The 18,475-nt window shown below is 48.4% G+C and overlaps 1 protein-coding gene across 4 annotated transcripts in view; it reads left to right on the top strand.

Annotated features, from left to right (window-relative positions):
- Positions 1 to 6,360: 6,360 nt before the first annotated feature.
- Positions 6,361 to 18,475, top strand: part of KIAA2012 (KIAA2012 ortholog) — a 125,972-nt gene continuing 113,857 nt past the window's right edge. For 3 of the 4 annotated variants that reach the window (XM_075933854.1, XM_075933853.1, XM_075933852.1), the window contains exons 1-2: positions 6,363 to 7,051; positions 14,615 to 14,893. In XM_075933854.1, coding sequence (XP_075789969.1) covers positions 6,965 to 7,051; positions 14,615 to 14,893 — 366 coding nt within the window. In that variant the 5' untranslated portion in view covers positions 6,363 to 6,964. Of the gene's footprint in view, positions 7,052 to 14,614; positions 14,894 to 18,475 lie in introns of all 4 variants that reach the window. The other variant, XM_075933855.1, reaches the window with a different exon arrangement.

Below are 18,475 nucleotides of genomic sequence, written 5' to 3'. Positions count from 1 at the left end.
TAGAGTCAGCATAACAACTATACTCAGTCCCCAGTGCACGGTATCTATGACCTGGGGAAGAGGGACATAGCAACATCAGTGTTTTGCTCCACCTGCTGGAAAGTCCCCTCCATGACCATAGCAATCTGGACGCAAGCTAGAGGAGTCCTTGGATGAAACTAACTTACTGCAGGGTGTCAGCAGGATCTTGCGTGGCACAAGAAAAATGGGAGGAAAACAAAAGTGGTTTATAGTCCACTCCCATTCCTGCACCTAGCACAGCTTGGAAGGAACAGAGAATCAAGCCCTGCAGCATGATCCTCACTATTGTCACTGAGACTAAGGGTCCCTTCTATTGGCAGTCTCAGAGGGTATGTCTACACTACAGTGCTAATTCGAACTAACTTAGTTCGAATTAGTTAATTCGAACTAAGCTAATTCGAACTAACGCATCCAGACTAAAAAACTAGTTCGAATTAGCGTTTTGCTAATTCGAACTAGCATGTCCACACAGAGTGGACCCTGAACCGGGGTTAAGGATGACCGGAAGCAGTGCCGGCAGGGCATCAGATGAGGACTAAGAGCGTGGAGCTGCTGTCTCAGGCTAGCCAAGGGCTGTGCTTAAAGGGACCCAACCCCCACCCTGGACAGGCAGTTCTCAGGGGTGCCCCACTTGCAAAGCAGTCCTGGCTTGGTTTGCCCAGAGTACCCACACTGGGCACGTCACAGCACTCAGCCATCAGACCGGCTGCACTTGCCGCAGGCTGCCATCTGGGGAGAGGGGGCAATCGGGGGGCTGCAGGAGAGGTTCCACCCCCAGAAGCCCACAGAGCCAGCCCAATCCTCCCCATCGGGGGCTCGTACCCCATTCCTCCCTCACCTCCTTCCACTTACCCCTCCCTAACCCCCCTTCCTGATGTACAAAATAAAGGACAATTGTGTTCAAAAATAGAATCTCTCTTTATTGAACAAAACTGGGGGAGACTGGGAAAAGGAGGTGGGAGAGGGGAAGAGAAAGGGTGGGAGAGAGGAGGGCAACTACAATGATGAGGGGTTTGGAACAGGTCCCATATGAAGAGAGGCTAAAGAGACTGGGACTTTTCAGCTTAGAAAAGAGGAGATGGAGGGGGGATATGATAGAGGTCTCTAAAAGCATGAGTGGGGTGGAGAGGGTGCATACAGAAAAGTTCTTCATTAGTTCCCATAATAGAAGGACTAGGGGACACCGAAGGAAATGAATGGGTAGCAGGCTTCAAACTAGTAACAGAAAGTTCTTCTTCACAAAGCAAAGAGTCAACCTGTGGAACTCCTTGCTGCAGGAGGCTGTGAAGGCTACAACTAGAACAGAGTTTAAAGAGAAGTTAGATCAAGTCATGGAGGTTGGGTCCATGGAGTGGTATTAGCCAGGGGGTAGAAATGGTGTCCCTGCCCGAAGTTCGTGGAAGGCTGGAGATGGATGGCACGAGACAAATGGCTTGGTCACTGTCTTTGGTCCATCCCCTCCAGGGTACCTAGGGTTGGCCGCTGTCGGCAGACAGGCTACTGGGCTAGATGGACCTTTGGTCTGACCCAGTATGGCCATTCTAAGCTCAGGGCTCAGGGTCAGGGGTCTCAGTGGACCACCTTGATTTTCATGCCAACCTGTTCCTGGGTGGCCAGGCTGGCAGCTCTCCTGCCCTAGATGGTCACTTTCCTGTGCCTAGTGCGGAGGTCGTGGACGAGGTCCACGATGTCTGCACTGGACCAGGCGGGTGCCCGCCTCTTGCGGTCCTGGGCAAGCTCCCGGGAGCCGCCAGCCTGGTCCCGGGAAGGGGGGGGGGCTGGGGGGCATCGGGTGGCTGGCTCAAGCCGTGCCAGGTGCAGGGTCTTCGTGGTCCGGGGTCGGAAGGGGGGCAATAGAGTTTCCCTGGTGTTGGCCAGAGTGGCCACCAGGGAAAGCTGGAAAGGGCTAGCCTCCCACTAGTTTGAATTAAGGGGCTACACACCTCTTAATTCGAACTAGTAAGTTCTAACTAGGCTTAGTCCTCGTGCAATGAGGTTTACCTAGTTCGAACTAAGCGCTCCGCTAGTTCGAATTAAGTTCGAACTAGCGGAGAGCTAGTGTAGCACCTATGAAAGTTAATTCGAACTAACGTCCGTTAGTTGGAATTAACTCTGTAGTGTAGACATACCCAGAGAGACTAAGGACTGCAGGAGCATCATGCTTTTGTTACCTTCTCCCCGCCCCTCCCTCCCGATAGTGGTGGGTAAGCTTTGCCTGTGTTATTACCTATATATACTGGTTTTTCCCTGTGAGTGCTCCAGCCCCAGAGCACCCATAGGGTCACCGATGATGCCAGAGCAGGGGTGTTGCTGGAGTAGGGAAGACCAGATTACAGAGGTCAAGCTCTACTTCATTAGGGTTAGCTAAACACACAAGAGGCATTGCCTGTGGTTTTAAGTGAGGCCTACAACATTACCTATGTCATTCATCACACAGGGGAGTAGAATCTTCCTCTTAACTATTGCATGGCCACACTGTACCTCTGTTGCAGGGACAGACCATTCTTTAGAGCAACGGTACTAAAAAGTAGACCATGCGTTTATATCCCAAAGGATTCTCAACCCCCTACCCAGCTCTGAGACAAGTCCTAAACAGTTGGGCTACGTCTAGACTGGCATGTTTTTCCGCAAATGCTTTTAACGGAAAAGATTTTCCGTTAAAAGCATTTGCGGAAAAGAGCATCTAGATTGGCACGGACGCTTTTCCGCAAAAGCAACAGTGCACACTCGTTTAGGTGAGGAAGTGAAGAATACCTTATCTACTTGAATTTCAAAAGGCAGATAAGAATTTGGCAGCATGTCAGAGCTAAGAGTTCAGTCTCATAACAAATCTCACACAACTGTCAGTGTTTTACAAGTGGTCTATATGTCAGCCTACAGAGAGGACGGTGACCCTGGTGCACTAGTTTTGCGGGACGTGGAAGGAAAGAGCCAATTACTGCCTCCACAGCACCACTTCTGCTAGCATCTCCTTTGGCAATCTCTCATCAAGGGGATTGAGCTGCTGCTTTGTTTGTGACCTCGAACAGAATCACTGGACAAGACAATATGGGTGCAGGGCAAGTCTACACTTAAAAAGCTGCAGCGGGAGACGGGAGAGTTTCTGCTGTTGGCATCATTAATACACTGACATGAGAGGCCGTAGCTACATCAGCAGAAGCTTTTCCCCCAAAAGCTCTATATACTCTAGGGATTAGGTCACTGCAACTCCATTGCTCAAGGGGTAGGGGGGATTTTTCACACCCCTTAGTGATGTAGTTATACCAATGTAAGTTTGTAGTATCCTGGTCTGCAACACGTCCCACAGCTCCCATTGGCTGGGAATGGTGATCCGCAGTCAACGGGAGAGGCAAGCACCACACTTGCAGACATGCGGGTAAATACAGTGTAGGTAACCTGTTAGGATCTAATCCTGGCGAATTGTGTCCAGCCCACAGGCTGCTTAGTGCCCACCCCAATACAGATCCATCTTACTTCATTAACTGATGCTTATAAAGCACTTGGGAGAACCACAGATGAAAGCTGCTATAGAACTACAAGGCAAGAAATTCATCACAAGGTTTGCATCTGAGTTCAGATCCCGATCCTGACCCAAATCCAAATTTTTCCAACATAGTTTGTGTCCTGTAATATGGAACCACATCTGGATCTAGGACCAAAATTATCCCAAGTTTGGGAGGATTTGCACCTGGCATTCCAGTGCATACTTGTGTCTATTATTGTTTTGCCTTGGAAGGGTCCACTTCTCCCTGTTGAAGAAATCAGCGCTTTTATGGGAAGGCTGATTTGATTTGTGCACTTTCCATTTCTGTTTGTCAAGCACTTTGAACACATATTGCATGAAAGTCACTACATGAAATGAAGATGAAAGTAGAAGGGTTCTAGCCAGCTGTAAATCTTTGTACATGGCAGCAGGAGGCACCTCTGCAAGGTTGGCAGACTATAATGGTTTCAAACTAACTGGATTGTCCAGTGTGTGTGTCCCATTAGTACAATCAGAAAATGTTTTTATTAAATGGTTACTCCCTCCCCTCTTGTTCCTCCTGGAAAGCTCAAGGCAAATTAGGTAAGTTAGCAAGAAAGTTAAAGAAACAGAAACTTGCACCTATCTGAAAGATAAAGACGTTAAGGATTTGCACACAAATACACACCACATGCACAGAAAGGAGACAGGACAAAAAAAGCAGGGTGTGTGAAAACATCTTCTCAGTTTTGATAGAGAAATTGGAGTCTCAACCTGAGGTCACGCGAACAGATCTGGAAGGCACAAATCTCCTTTGCTTTACAGTTACCTGGGAGGTTGATTCCGGAACCTTTTTCTGTTGTAATCCAGGATCACTGTATGGAAAAGGTGGAGAACCAGAGCTCCAGTGTCATCAGAACCCTCCACAGATGCAAGGAATGGGAGCAATGAAAGTTACACTAAATGGCCCAGGCATTGGTCTCTTTCAGTTGTAACAAATCTGTGTCTCCATTAATACCAAGGTTGCAAATAATGGAGGTTTGGGTGTTGCCGGGTGTGGTTTAAAGTAAAAGGTTCAGTAATGTGGCTAGTCCCAGGAAGGCGCAGAAACAGGCAAACTAAATATCTTTTAAACTTTTATTAGAATGCTTCCAATTATAACTTTTCTTTATTAGTCTCTTACATGTGTGGCCACCAGATAACTATTAGTAGGAGCAATAATCAAAGTGCAATACAGGCAGTCCCCGGGTTACATGGATCCGACTTACATCGGATCCCTACTTACAAACGGGGTGAGGCAACCCCACACTAGCTGCTTCCCCCCAGCAGACCAGGGAGACGCGAAGCTAGCCCCCCGCCCCCCCAAGCAGACCAGGGAGACACGGAGCGGCTTTTCTCAGCAGACACCTCAGCTTGAGAATAAAGGACTGAGGGAAGTGAGGTGTGGGAGAATAAAACTGAGCTCTGGAGAAATGTTTGGCTAGAGTTTCCCCTACAATATGTACCAGTTCCGACTTACATACAAATTCAACTTAAGAACGAACCTACAGTCCCTATCTTGTAGGTAACCCGGGGACTGCCTGTACAATAAATGAAAATTCCCTGAGATTTTTCTAAGTCCCAATAGTTGTCAGTAAGGGTCCAGGGATTGTCAACAGTTACATTTACATCAATCTTACTCATAAGTCTAATTACTTATCTAAAACTCTTAACAATACTACTTAACAAAACTTTTAACTAAGTTTAGATAGCAATACCGTATTTTCCAGCGTATAAGACGACTTTTTCTGCTAAAAAACATCCCCCAAAAATCGGGGGTCGTCTTATACGCCGGGTATACAGGCAGTCCCCGACTTGCAGGTACGAACGGGGCTTTTCTCGCCCCGGAGGACACAGACTGCTGGACCTCGCGGTCCTGCTGCCCGTGTACTCTGGGGCGAGAAAAGCTGCTCCGCGTCTCCCTGGTCTGCAGACCAGGAAGACGCGGAGCAAAGCCGCGGAGGGGCTCGGGCAGCGGGGCAGCCCAGGCACGCCTGGGATGCCCCGCTGCTGGCTTCCCCCAAGGCTTTGCAAAGCCTCGGGGGAAGCCGGCAGCGGGGCAGCCCAGACGCGCCACAGCTGTCCCGCTGCCGGCATCCTCAGAGGCTTTGCTCCCGGTGTCCCTGGTCTGCTGGAGACGGTCCCCAGCAGACCAGAGGCACCGGGAGCAAAGCTGCAGCCATGGCGGGGTCCCGCGCCTCTGAGGCTTTGCCAGAGCAAAGCCTCAGAAGCGCGGCACCCAGCCGCCGCTTCGGCTTTGCTCCCGGTGCCCCTGGTCTGCTGGGGACCGTCTCCAGCAGACCAGGGACACCGGGGGCAAAGCCAGGGAGGTGGAGGGGCGCTGGGGCACTGACGGTTGGCCTCTTAAGGGGGGGTAGTCTTATACGGCGAGTATAAGACGAAAACCTATCTTTTAACTAGAAAATTAGGGGGTGGTCTTATATGCCCAGTCGCCTTATACGCCGGAAAATACAGTACTCGCACTTAAAAAAAACACAAAGTACAACAGCAACAACAGCATAGTTATACGTTACGCTCTACAGGAACTCATTCGGTTCGGTGAGCGGGAGGTGGCCCTCGGGTGATCAGTCCTCGCACCTGGCTCATATTCTGCCATCCAATGTTTATTCAGGATTCCTCAATTTGATACAGGAGGGGAAGCTGTTTTATAGAGAAAGCTTTTGCGCGCTTTTTGTGATAGGCTAGCAGACCCTGTCTGTTAAGTGACAGGAGTAAGGGGGTGAGATGGTTTCCTGTTTTTCCTTTTCTGCCTTATCGGGCATGGCACAGTCAGCACAACCAGCACAAACTTTACATGAACTTTTGGGTCTGGTTTTGGTTCCTGATCTTTAAGTTACATAGTGTAAGGGTTTTCATCAAGGGGAAGTTGACCTTTTGCTTGGATGGCAAGATGTGTGAGAGGCCTGGCAAGCAAAGAGCCTGCTTCCACACCGGGAAGGGAAAATAAAGCAGCTGTTGGAAGGATAATGTGATTCCTTCAGCTAAGGATGATTACTGCATGGCAGCACATCCTTGAAATCCGAGCCTGGCCCTTTGAATATCTCAGTTCTTTCACAATCTCTCTAGCTGGTTTAAGAAACTTAATTTCCCTTTGCTGCCATAGCGACAGACAAACAACCTCTGATCACAATAAAAAGGATGGTTGTGTTTCCACAAATCCCTAGCTGTACCAAAGCAACCAGAACAGAAGGAACAAGAAGTGCACTGGACAGGCGGGAGAAAAATAACTGACTTTCTAGAACTGTGAAGGAGACCGAGGACTCTGGGAACCCAGTGAGGATTTTCTGTTATTCAGAGCTGCACATTAAGGAGGACCTGATCTATAAATTAATATATTTCATAACAAAGATCTTATTTACAAAGCTCCCTGGCTGACTGCTCCGATAACAAGGTTACAAGATGAAAAGTTACTAATGAAAAATGCCCAATCTCTCCCTATTAAGCCGTGGTAAGGGACAGGTGGTCAGAAAAACCCAAGAGAAATTGGAGGTGCACTTTGAACCAGAGGTGAGTCCTGGTTACATAAGTGCAGCAAACAAACCATTATGCATTGTACAGTAATTTTCTGTTCTATGATTTTAACTAATATTGAAATAACTGATATGGAGACAGAATTTTTTTTAGTGAGGTCTTATTTGTTGTTGAAGTTAAAATATCTTCGTAACCTAAGAAATATGAATGCCTGCGGAAATGAAAACTGGAGAATCTTGAACCAGAACGCTTGGCAATCAAGTTAAAGAAACAGAAACTTGCACCTAGAGATCCAGAGGAAAGAACCTAAATATAAAGAAATAGATTCTTCTAGGGATGTCCTTATTCTTTGTTTCTGTTTTGTGTTGTTGTTGAAAATGAGAATAGGTTACTGAGCATACACATGTCAGTTCTGAGATCTGCATGGAGTTGTGAATCAGAACCCCATAGTTGAAGTTTCATTGTGCTGCTTTTACATAATATTTTGTTGAGATTGCAGAAATAGCACTGTCCAAAGCAATTTTACAGCAAATAGAATAATAGATTCACTTCACTAAAAATATTTACATTACAGTTATAATTAAAACAGTGAATTCATATAATCAATCTTATGCCATAAAGTATGGACTTCAGGATTATTTCTGGTGTGACCAACTGCAAATCAGAGAAATATTTTTTGAGAATGTGTGAATCAGAATCCGATCTGTTACACTGGGATAACTCCACTGAAAGCAATAGAGTTACTCTAGGTTTGCACCAGTGTAAAATGGAGATCAAAATATGTCTCAAGTTCTCATTTCATCTTATTTACATCAGCACAATTCCATTTGATCAGTAGAGTTGGAATCAGAGTGTAAGAGCGGAGGAGTTGCACTGTTTGTCTGTTAAGTCATCTTGCTAAAATGAGGTAGTGGGAATCTGCCATTTCAAATCTCTAAGTACACACTATGGGAACCAAGTGCTGTGATAAGTGAGGGTGCTTACCATCAAGAAATGAAACAATGTGTAGCTGAGAAGCAAACAATGGCACTGTAACTTCTTGTCAAGGAGAGCTTATGAATGCATCTATGTATAGCACAATTTGGAAGCTTCTGAGTAATTTGAGAGTGTTCAATGAATCTCACCTACCAGGTCAGTGTTTTTACTGGAGAGATTGTTCCATGGCTGTGTTCCAGGTCTTTCTTCATGGTTTATGACCAGTGATAAATCGGAGTCCACTCTAAGCACCTCACTCAAAGGAATAGCATGGAGCAACAAGCTCAGGTCTGTCTACCTTATGTGGCTATTCCCCGTGGGTCTCGCGCCACTGGCAGAAAGCGTTAGCCTCAGAGACGTGCTGTGGCTTGCCACTCGGCCTCTCTCTCTTTTACTAGAAGCAAGAGCCACAGCCTACTGAGCCGTCCTCATCACAGGATAGTTCATAAGTTTGGGGTAAAATCCTCTCTGGAGTCCTGATCTCCCTTCTCGGGGGCCGATTTTTGAGATGTCGTGTGGAGGTTGGGGGAACCCGGGCAGGCCACTACTCCGGGTTCTGGTCCAGGGACCTTAAGGCCGTGGCAACAGGCAGGATTACTGCCACTCCCAATCTGGCAGCTTTTCCTTGGGCCACTTCCCCATACGATCCCTCCTTTGGTACCTGCTCATCAGCCCTCAGCCCACTTCCTCCTTCCTGTCCTTTGCTCTTTTCCTTCCTCCTTCCGTGCCTGGGGCAGGGGAGAGACATTTTAAAGCAGCATTACAGGGCTTAATTGGCTGCAGATGTCTAATTAACCTATAGTTTCTATCAAGTTCTAATTGACCCCAGGTGCCTGCCTGATTACGCTGGACTTAGGCTTGGACCTTTTTTTAACTCAGGAAAGAGAAAGCTGTTCACCCAAGCTCCAGCATGTCTTCCCTCCACTTGCAAGCAGCCGACGGCTGGTCTGGGTCTGTCACGTCCCAATGCTATTCCTAGAACTCCCACCATAGTAATATTTGAGTGCAGTGGGCAATATCTGAGGATAAGTATATGGTCACACTCTTTGATATAAAGTGTTGTTCCACATTGCCATCTAGCACACTGCAAAGAATTGAAAGGTATTTGAGACAGATTCCCATTCTGGAAGAAATCCCCTTCTCAGACCACTAAGCATGGTATACTCTGCTCTGCAAACTGATAATTAAGGGCTACTGAGAGTAAGGAAAGATTAAAAAATTTTTTTAAAAGTTTGGGGTGGGAATGAGGTTTTCCGATCTGTTCATAGAGCATCCAATGCAGGGGGACTCTGATCCTGATTTTTGGCTCCTGATATTAGAGAATAGAAATAATTATTATTTCTATTATGATAGCAACAATAGGCCCCAATCTGGGATCAGAGCTCCAATATGCTAGCTGTTGTTGTTGTTGTTGTTGTTGTTGTTCATCCATCGTATTCGAAGAGGACCTTGACATCTAACGGGTTGTGGACTGTCCACGGTGTGTCCGCAAATGGCTGATAAGGCCGATACGGGCACGGAATGTTCTGCCACATGTCGGGCAGACATGTGTGGGCACCACTGTTGCAGCTTTTGCAACTCTGGCTTTACGGAGTGCTCGCTTCTCTTGTGCTATGGTTATCCTTCTGGCTTCAGATGTTTGACAGCCTTGGTAGATCAGCGTGTGCCATGTTGATCGGTCTTGTGCCAGGGTCTCCCAGGAGGTCGTGTCAATATCCAGGGACTTGAGAGAGGCTTTAAGCGTATCTTTGTATCGCTTCTTTTGTCCCCCATGCAATCGCTTCCCTTGAAACAGCTCACCATAGAAGAGCTGTTTAGGGATGCGATGATCTGGCATCCTTGCAACATGGCCTGCCCAGCGTGTCTGAGCTTTCATCATCAGGGTGTAAACTGACGGCAGACCTGCTCTAGAAAGGACTTCTGTGTCTGGCACCTTATCCTGCCACCGGATCCTCAGAAGTCTGCGGAGGCAAATCGTGTGGAAGTGGTTCAGTTGCCTAGCGTGCCTCCTGTATACAGTCCAAGTCTCACTGGCGTACATCAGGGTAGTTAACACTACTGCTCAATAGACTTTAAGCTTTGTAGCAAGGCTTATTCCACGGCAGTCCCACACTTTGGTCAGCAGTCTGCCGAATGCAGAGCTTGCCGTGGCGACTCTGCAGTTGACCTCGATGTCAATTGTCACTGCGCGGGAGAGGGTGCTGCCAAGATATGTAAATTGGTCCACTGCTTGCAGCTTTTGTCCCTTCACTGTGATGGTGGGCACTTGATGTTGAGCTTTCGGAGCTGGCTGGTGCATCACTTCGGTTTTCTTTGTGTTGATGAGAAGGCCGAAGTTGTCGCATGCTGCTGCGAATATGTCCATGCTGGCTTGCATTTCCTGCTCTGATCTAGCATTCAGGGCGCAGTCGTCAGCAAAAAGGAGATCTCGTAGCACAGTCTCCTTTATCTTGGTGACAGCCTGGAGTCTTCGCAGGTTAAACAGTTTCCCATCGGTCCTGTATCTCAGTCTGATTCCCAAGGAACTGTTCTGAAAGGCGTCTGACAGCATGGCTGAAAACATTATGTTGAACAGGGTCGGTGCCAGCACACACCCTTGTTTGACGCCGTTTGTGACGGGAAAGGCCTCTGAAGCTTCTCCATCATCCAGAACACGAGCCATCATGCCGTCGTGGAACTGACGTACCATCAGGATGAATCTGTCAGGGCACCCAAACTTCGACATGATGCACCACAGACCTTCGCGACTGACAGTGTCAAAAGCCTTGGTGAGATCCACAAAGATGGTGTACAGTTCACGATTCTGCTCTTGACACTTCTCTTGGAGCTGTCGGGCTGCGAAGATCATATCCACCGTGCCACGCTCTTTGCGGAAGCCGCACTGTGTCTCAGGTAATAAACCCTGTTCCAGGTGGTCAATCAGGCGATTCAGCAACACTCGTGCAAGGATCTTACCTGCGATGGAAAGCAGTGATATTCCTCTATGATTATCGCAAACTTGTCGATTTCCTTTCCTCTTGTAGAGGTGTACGATGGATGCGTCTTTCAGTTCCTGAGGAATAGATCCTTGATTCCAGAAGGACTGGAACAGCTGAGTGAGTTTGTCGACAAGCACTGCACCACCACCCTTATAGACTTCCACTGGGATCGCATCAGATCCTGGGGCCTTGCCACTGGACAGCTGGCTGATGGCCTGTAAGGTTTCAGTCTCTGATGGTGAGACATCCAGGCTGTGGTTGATATCCGCCTGGGGCATTCTATCAATCGCCTCGTTATTGATGGAAGATGGGAGGTTCAGTACGGATTGGAAGTGCTCAGCCCAACGCTGTAAAATCAGAGTCTTCTCAGTAATGAGAGTTGCACCATCTGAGTCCAGTAGAGGGGAACTCCCTGAGGGCTGAGGTCCGTACAAGGATCTAAGGGCTTCGTAGAACCATTTGGCATCGTTTCTACCAGCAAACTTCTGGATTTCATCTGCTTTGGCACTCAACCAGGAGTCCTGCATCTTGCGAAGCTTGCTCTGTACGATCCTGCGAATGTTGTTGAAGGCATTTTTCTTAGCTGTTGACGACGGGTCATTCTGATGAGCACGGTGAAGGCGATGCTTTTCAGCAAGTATGGCCTTGATCTCTTCATCGTTTTCAACAAACCAGTCCTGCTGTTTCCTGTGTGAGGGTCCAAGAACCTTTAGTGCAGACGAGTGCACAATATCCCGGAAGCGTTCCCAGTCCTTCTCAGTATTTTCCTCTAATTGCAGCTCTAAAAGTTGGTTGCCAAGATCTTCTGTTAGTGAAGCTGCTGTGTTGGGGTTCCTCAGTCTACTGACATTGATCTTTTTCATCACAGCTTTGTTTCCCTGAGGATGTCTCTTTGGCTTGATGTGAAAGCTTAATTTGGAGATGATAAGTCTGTGGTCAGTCCAACAGTCAGCACTCGGCATGGCCTTGGTCACCCTTACATCCTGTCTGTCTTTCCTCCGCACAATGACATAATCAATGAGATGCCAGTGCTTAGAGCGTGGGTGCATCCAGGACGTCTTTTTGCGAGTGGGCAGGTGGAAGATGGTATTGGTGATGATCAAATCATAGTAGGCCTTTGCTGTTACATTTACCGATTCCATTTTTTCCAATGACGCCATCCCACGCAGTGTGATCAGATCCTACTCTCGCGTTGAAATCGCCAAGTAGAATCAGCCTGTCGGTGCGCTTCACGGATGAGAGTAGGGCATCGAGATCTTCATAAAACTTGTCCTTTACTTCATCCAGATTCGTAATTGTAGGCGCGTAAGCGCTGATCAGTGTGGCTTGCTTTCCTCTCGGTAGTGGAAGATGCAGTGTCATGAGTCAGTCATTCACGCTCTTGGGAAGACTGGCAAGTTTGCGGACAAGATGATTCTTAACCGCAAAGCCAACTCCAGATTCACGACGTTCATCACCGCTGCGTCCATGCCAGAAGAATGTGTAACCACCTCCTGTTTCCATGAGCTGACCTTCATTTGCTAGACGAGTTTCACACAGTGCCGCAATATCAATGTTAAATCATGTGAGCTCTCTGGCAACCAGGGCTGTTCTTCTTTCTGGTCGATCTGCTGAAGGGTTGTCTTGAAGCGTGCATACGTTCAATGTGCCAATAGTGAGTGGTGTCACCTTGCATTTTGTTTGAAATTTTATTGTTCGACCGCATGAGATGGGATCCCCTCCAGGGTTCTGTGAAGCAAACAATGTTTAGGGCACCTTTTCTAGCCCCTTCCTCTTACTACAGAGGTGAGCACTGCAATCCTAAAGAGGGCTGCTCAGTCACTCAGGTAGACGCCGAATCCAGCTGTTGCTTCGGCCAGCAAGAAGACGACCATTAGACCTGAGCCGCCTGTGTGCAGGTCCGCGGCTACAGCTCCCAGTGAATCCACACTTGCTGCTTCATCGCTCGCCCGTCGCCACAGGACTTTAAGGTTTACGGGAATTAGGGGATGTCGAGATGTCAAGACTTGCGCATGAATTGGATTAAAGTGAGGGAGACGTGTGCATAGTCAGCCTCACTCTCTCTTCCCAGATTCCATCTTGCTCCAATGGCAGGACTAATGTCAAGACGGTTGGAGATGGGCTGGGCGCAGTGGTTGACCAGGGCATCTTTCATGTCTTGCCGTGCTCTTAGCGTACCACATCGCTTGCAGAAACCACCTTCATGACCGTTGGTCCTATTCTAGTAGGTCTCATCCACTCGATCCGCTGGAGTCTGTCTTCACATGCTCGGGATAGACAAGTCCCTATCTCACCGAAGGTCGATGACCCGACGGCTACTCTCAACCTGGTTTAGCCAGCCTGTCGAAGCTGTTGCCCGGGGTGTGGCCGCTGCACATGCTACAGCTACTAGGAGCCACAGGTGAGAGCTGAGTAACAAGTGGGGACCAAAGGTGGATGAGCTGCCCTAAAAGGACACGACATGCCCGTACACCAGAGGTGCTACCCTTCCCTGAACACCCCATGCACCCCAATATGCTAGCTACATAGAATGTGAAGACAGTCCATGCCCCAAAGAAATGATGTTAGTATTGTAATGATATTACCAAAAGGGAAGGCATTAAGAATATAAATGGACAATAAACTACAATTATTTTTAATTACTAAAATAATTCAGCAAGATAATTTTTACATTTCAAAACCACTGATTTACTATTGGGACAAAAACCCGTTTTGGACAACAAACTGCCCACCCATCCTAATAGACTCGGCATTGTGATCCAGTAAAATTTACACAAGTCACCCTATGATTTTAATCTAGACCCTGACTCCTAGTAAGGACCAGTGTGCAGATGACTTTAGAATTTAAGATTATCAGCTGACATCCCTCCATCACTTTTCTTAGAAAAATAAATACCATGCAATAAATTTCACTATCTAACGCATGTCAAAAAAAACTCCTTGCCAATACAGGATTGTCTCCAGTGGTATATTTGCTAGTGTTTGCATCTACTCTAGTATGAAATATCTGAAGCAAGGGATTATCATCACCTGAGCCCATTCCACAGCCCAATAGACCTGTTGGTCATATAGGCCATGAGAAGTCAGTGAACACACTCACTAAAGGTCAATGATAGTTCTGCCCCAGTAATGCCTTCCTTGCCTATGCTTCCAACAGTGTGTAGAGCATGTGTAGCTACACACGGCAGCGAAAGGTTCCAGCAGCAAGGAGGGAACTGGACACTAGGCCGCTAAAAATAACAGTGTAGACACAGGAGGTACTGTTTGGGCATGCAGAGAGCTGTGTAGGGCATGTGACCTGGGGATTCAGGCGTACAGGGCACTTTATTCTAATCTACTTGCCTATGCCATGATGACTTGTTATCAGCACCGCTGTTTCTACCCAAACGAGCGGGACGTGCAGTGGCTGTACGCCACATATGGCCGCCATATGTGTATAGGTACCTTAAGAATAGGGTAAAGCTGTAGCAAACAAGTCAACTGGGTCAAATTCTAAATTCACAAAGTAAGGCCAGAATGGTGTAAACAGGCGAGGGCAGCACAACTTCCTGTGTATCTGGCGAACCACGTACTCTCAACCTTCCCAGGCTGAGGAAGGTTTTCCTCCCCCCGAATCCATTGTATATTTTGATTTTTCCTGTGACAGGATTATCTGAACTGGAAGCCTCATGGAGGTTACTGCAGATTGCTGAAGAGGAGGCAGATTATGAAGGGCTGCTGCCGTCTGTGTCTTCCTAAAACCTACAGCACAAAAACTGGTGCTCTGCTTCTCTACTCGGAAGATCTAGCAGAGCCCTCCTGGAAACAACGAGGAGGGAGGAGCAGCCGGCTAGGCCACAAACACAGAAGGAAGAAGCTACAGATTGAACTGCACACCCTCCAAGATTTGACAAGAGCCATCTTGGCATATGGTGGCGGCAGACAGGTAAGAGCACACACGATGATTCTTTCGCTACCAGAATTGAGATTACGGGAGGCCCCTTAAAATATTAATTTTGCTTGTCTGGACTTTAATCATATGGGACTCCAGGAGTTGCAGGAATATATTTTTTGACTGAAGAAAGCAAGCTCCCAGTGGGATTAAGCAGGCTTCTGTATTCAAGCAAACACAAAAGCAGCATCTCCATCATCCTCTTCTTCTCCTCTTCTCTTTAAGCATGCTCCGGTATATTTACATATGTGTTGCAATTTTATTTGCACCAGTTTTCAGGATTTAAAAGGGGCTTAAGTGTGGGCCCTCAGTACAGGATGAATCTCGCCCTTCTGTAAATCAATATAGAAGGCAGTGGTAACCATTTCCCTATAGCCAATTTGGGGTGAAATTCTAGCTCCATTAAAGTCAATGGGAGTTTTGCCATTGAACTTCAATGAAGCCAGAGTTTCACTCATGGGGTCGGTACCAAACAGTCTCAGTGAGAGGCAAGTGTCCCCTATTTATACCAAAGTGGAAAATCAATTCACACTAACCTGGCATTTTTCATCCTTGACCTCAAAAAGAAAGCGTTGCTCATCTGTTAGCCAGCCAGTCTTGTACCACGTGAGAATCATCACATGAACGCTTATATTTCCCAAGCGATAGTATATTTCTCAGACTTGTTTTATACTCTACAGCTACGTCTACACTGGTGCGATCTCACGCAAAAACTCTTTAGCGCAAGGGTTCTTGCATTAAAGTAGTTGCGCGAAAGAGTGTCTACATTGGCTGGGGCTCGTCATCAGAGTGATGCATTTTTGTGCAAGAGAGCATCTACGTTGGCGGGACGCTCTTGCGCAAAAGCATGAGCCCAGAACCACTTTGGAGAGGGCAGGTGGGGGCTGGAGCTCCAGGGCTTTCCGGGGGTGGGGGCTGGAGCTCCTTTGAGACACGTGCTTAAAGGGATCTCCTTGGACAGACGTTTCTCTCCTGCTGCGAGCTTTAGGACCTCTTGCAGTGACTGGCAGCCATAGCAGTTCTAATTGTGGTTGCCCTCTGCCTTCTTGGACACCACAGCTTGTGCCTTAGTGCCTTTTGGTGATTTTTTGCCATCACCTCTTTTGTTGTGCCATGGAGCCAGGGGTGGCCTTGTGCCTGCTCTGGCCCCTTCCAACCATCTTGGAGTGCCTGCAGCTGCTGCTCCATGCTGCTGCACTCCTCGTCCAGGACCTTGAGGCGCAGGTTGCTCTGGACTCCCTCACCATGGAGGCGGTGGCATCCCTGTGGCATCCCCACCCCACCGTGGAGAGGCCATTGTGGAGACTGGACACCGGTACCAACTGGTGGGACCAGCTGGTCCTGGGGCAATGGGACGACCAGCAATGGCTCTGGAACTTCCGCATGCAAAAGCGGACGTTCCTGGAGCTATGTGCAACACTCACCAGAGGAACCTTCCCCGGCCTCCAGCGACGCACGGTAGATGTCCGGGCTGCCTGACATCGTTTCGAGGTGCAGGGCCTTGCTGTGCCTGGTAACAGGGGAGCACCTGCTGGTGTCCACGGGCACCGAGGGTCCCTGGGGCACCACCTCACCCAGGATGGCATGCAGGCAGTCGTAATGGGGGCAGCTGTCAGCTCCTGCCTCCTGGCCTGGACATAGCCCAGGCACAACTCCTTTACTTTGGCCCGGACCTGTTCGATGGCCCTGGAGGGAGAGCACCTGGGCCAAGTGGCAGAATATATCCGCATTCCTCCAACGGACACGGGGGTCATGGAGGGCCTCCTTGTCAGCCCAGATGTCCAGCAGGGCCTCAATATCCGCTGGGGACCAAGACGGGGCATGCCTCTTTGTGCCTCTTGGGGCCTCCTGCGCTGGGGGTGCAGGTTGCTGGTGCCCCCCTGGAGCGGCCATCCTGGTGGTGCTGGTGGCTAAAGCAGAGCAGAGCCACGTGGGAGAGCTCGGTGGCAGAGGTGCTGCTGCCATGTGGCCTCTGCAGGCTGCGTGTGCCTTTAAAGGGGCTCGGGTTATCAGGAAGTTCAGAGCTGAGAGTATGCGTACAGAGCATCCAGGCGGCCACTAGGGTTTTTTTTCGTTTGGCTGGTTCTTGCGCAAAATCTCTTGGCTGCCTGTCTACACTGGCCTCTTGCGTAAGAACGGTTGCGCAAAAGGGCTTCTTCCTGAGCGGGAGCGTCAGAGTTCTTGTGCAAGAAGCCCTGATTTCATCCATGAGAACGTCAGTGTACTTGCACAAGAACACGCGGCCAGTGTAGACAGGCAGCAAGTTTTTGCGCAAGAGTGGCCGCTTTTGCACGAGATCACACCAGTGTAGACTCAGCCTACCTGTGCACATCACTAAGCCCCACCCATACCAATGACATCGTTCTTTCTGTGTTGTAGTAAGTAACACCATAGGCACTGGCTCCTTGAGTTCTTTAGGGCTGGAGCAGCCACAGTCAGCTCCCCTTTACCCCCAGTGCCTCCCACCTGGTGGCCCTGCTGATCAAGTCCTGCCCCTCTCTCCCAGCACCAACCATTGTCCACAATCAGCTATTTCACTGTGGAGGAGGCTCTGGAAGGGAGCAGGAAGAGTGGGGACAGAGTGTGCTTGGGAAGGGGACAGGAAGATGCAGCAAAGATAGAAGAGATGAGGCAGAGTAAGGGGCTGAGCACCCTTTGGGCCCAGAGAAAGCTGGCACCTGTGTATCAGTCAGTATTTATGTTGCAGTTAGCAATTTCAGCCATGTTGGGATCTCCACTTGTAACACCCAGGGGAAAACAGGAGTGAGATTTTTAAGAAGACAAAGACATTGGATTTAACAACAGCAAAACGCATGATAGTTGTTACTACCACTTGTCTAGGAAGACTTGCTAACTCCACTGCTCATGAAGAAATAAGCTCATCCCAGATTTATAGCATTTTTTACATCTGTCATCACTACTCGCACACATACACACACACACACACACACACACACACACACACACACACAGTGATCTGTATATGGAGAGAGATCTGTGTATGACAGTAAGTCCTCAAATTTAATTCACGCCTGAAATATTCCCTTGCTGTTGACACAGCTTCCCAATAAATGAAGGCGAATATCAAACATTAGGGATCTTTACCCAACATTATGCATTCTCACACTCTGTCAAAATATGTCAATATCACCCCCACCCCTCCATCATCATTATAAAGAGAGTCAGAGCTGACTAAATGCTTTACGAGCCAAGCCCGTGCAGTAGTTGTGCAAGTCACAGCCATATGTTCTGCTATAATGATCAGTGTCAGAGACTGAAAGCTTCATACACGGGGTTAGATTGTTCCCAAGGGAACCCACGGCCTGGTAGTGAAGGCAAAAGGAGCCTGTGATCCTCATCCCACTCAGGGACCAGTTCCCATCCAGGTCAGTGCACTCCAAGCATGAGACATGAACTATGACTCCATTATTACCTGGGTCCCCACTCTGTAGATGCTGGGTCAGACCCTCAACTGTGCCAGAGCAGCATCTGGTGTCTCTACAGGGTCTGTGAAAATGACTTTGTGCCTCCCTCTGTGCTTCCCTGGGGCTGGGAAACCAGAGGACTTCTGAGCCG

Source organism: Pelodiscus sinensis, chromosome 7, assembly GCF_049634645.1.
Source record: "Pelodiscus sinensis isolate JC-2024 chromosome 7, ASM4963464v1, whole genome shotgun sequence".
NCBI lineage: Eukaryota > Metazoa > Chordata > Testudines > Trionychidae > Pelodiscus > Pelodiscus sinensis.
The sequence above is the reverse complement of the archived record's forward strand: the minus strand, read 5'-3'. Positions and strand labels throughout refer to the sequence as shown.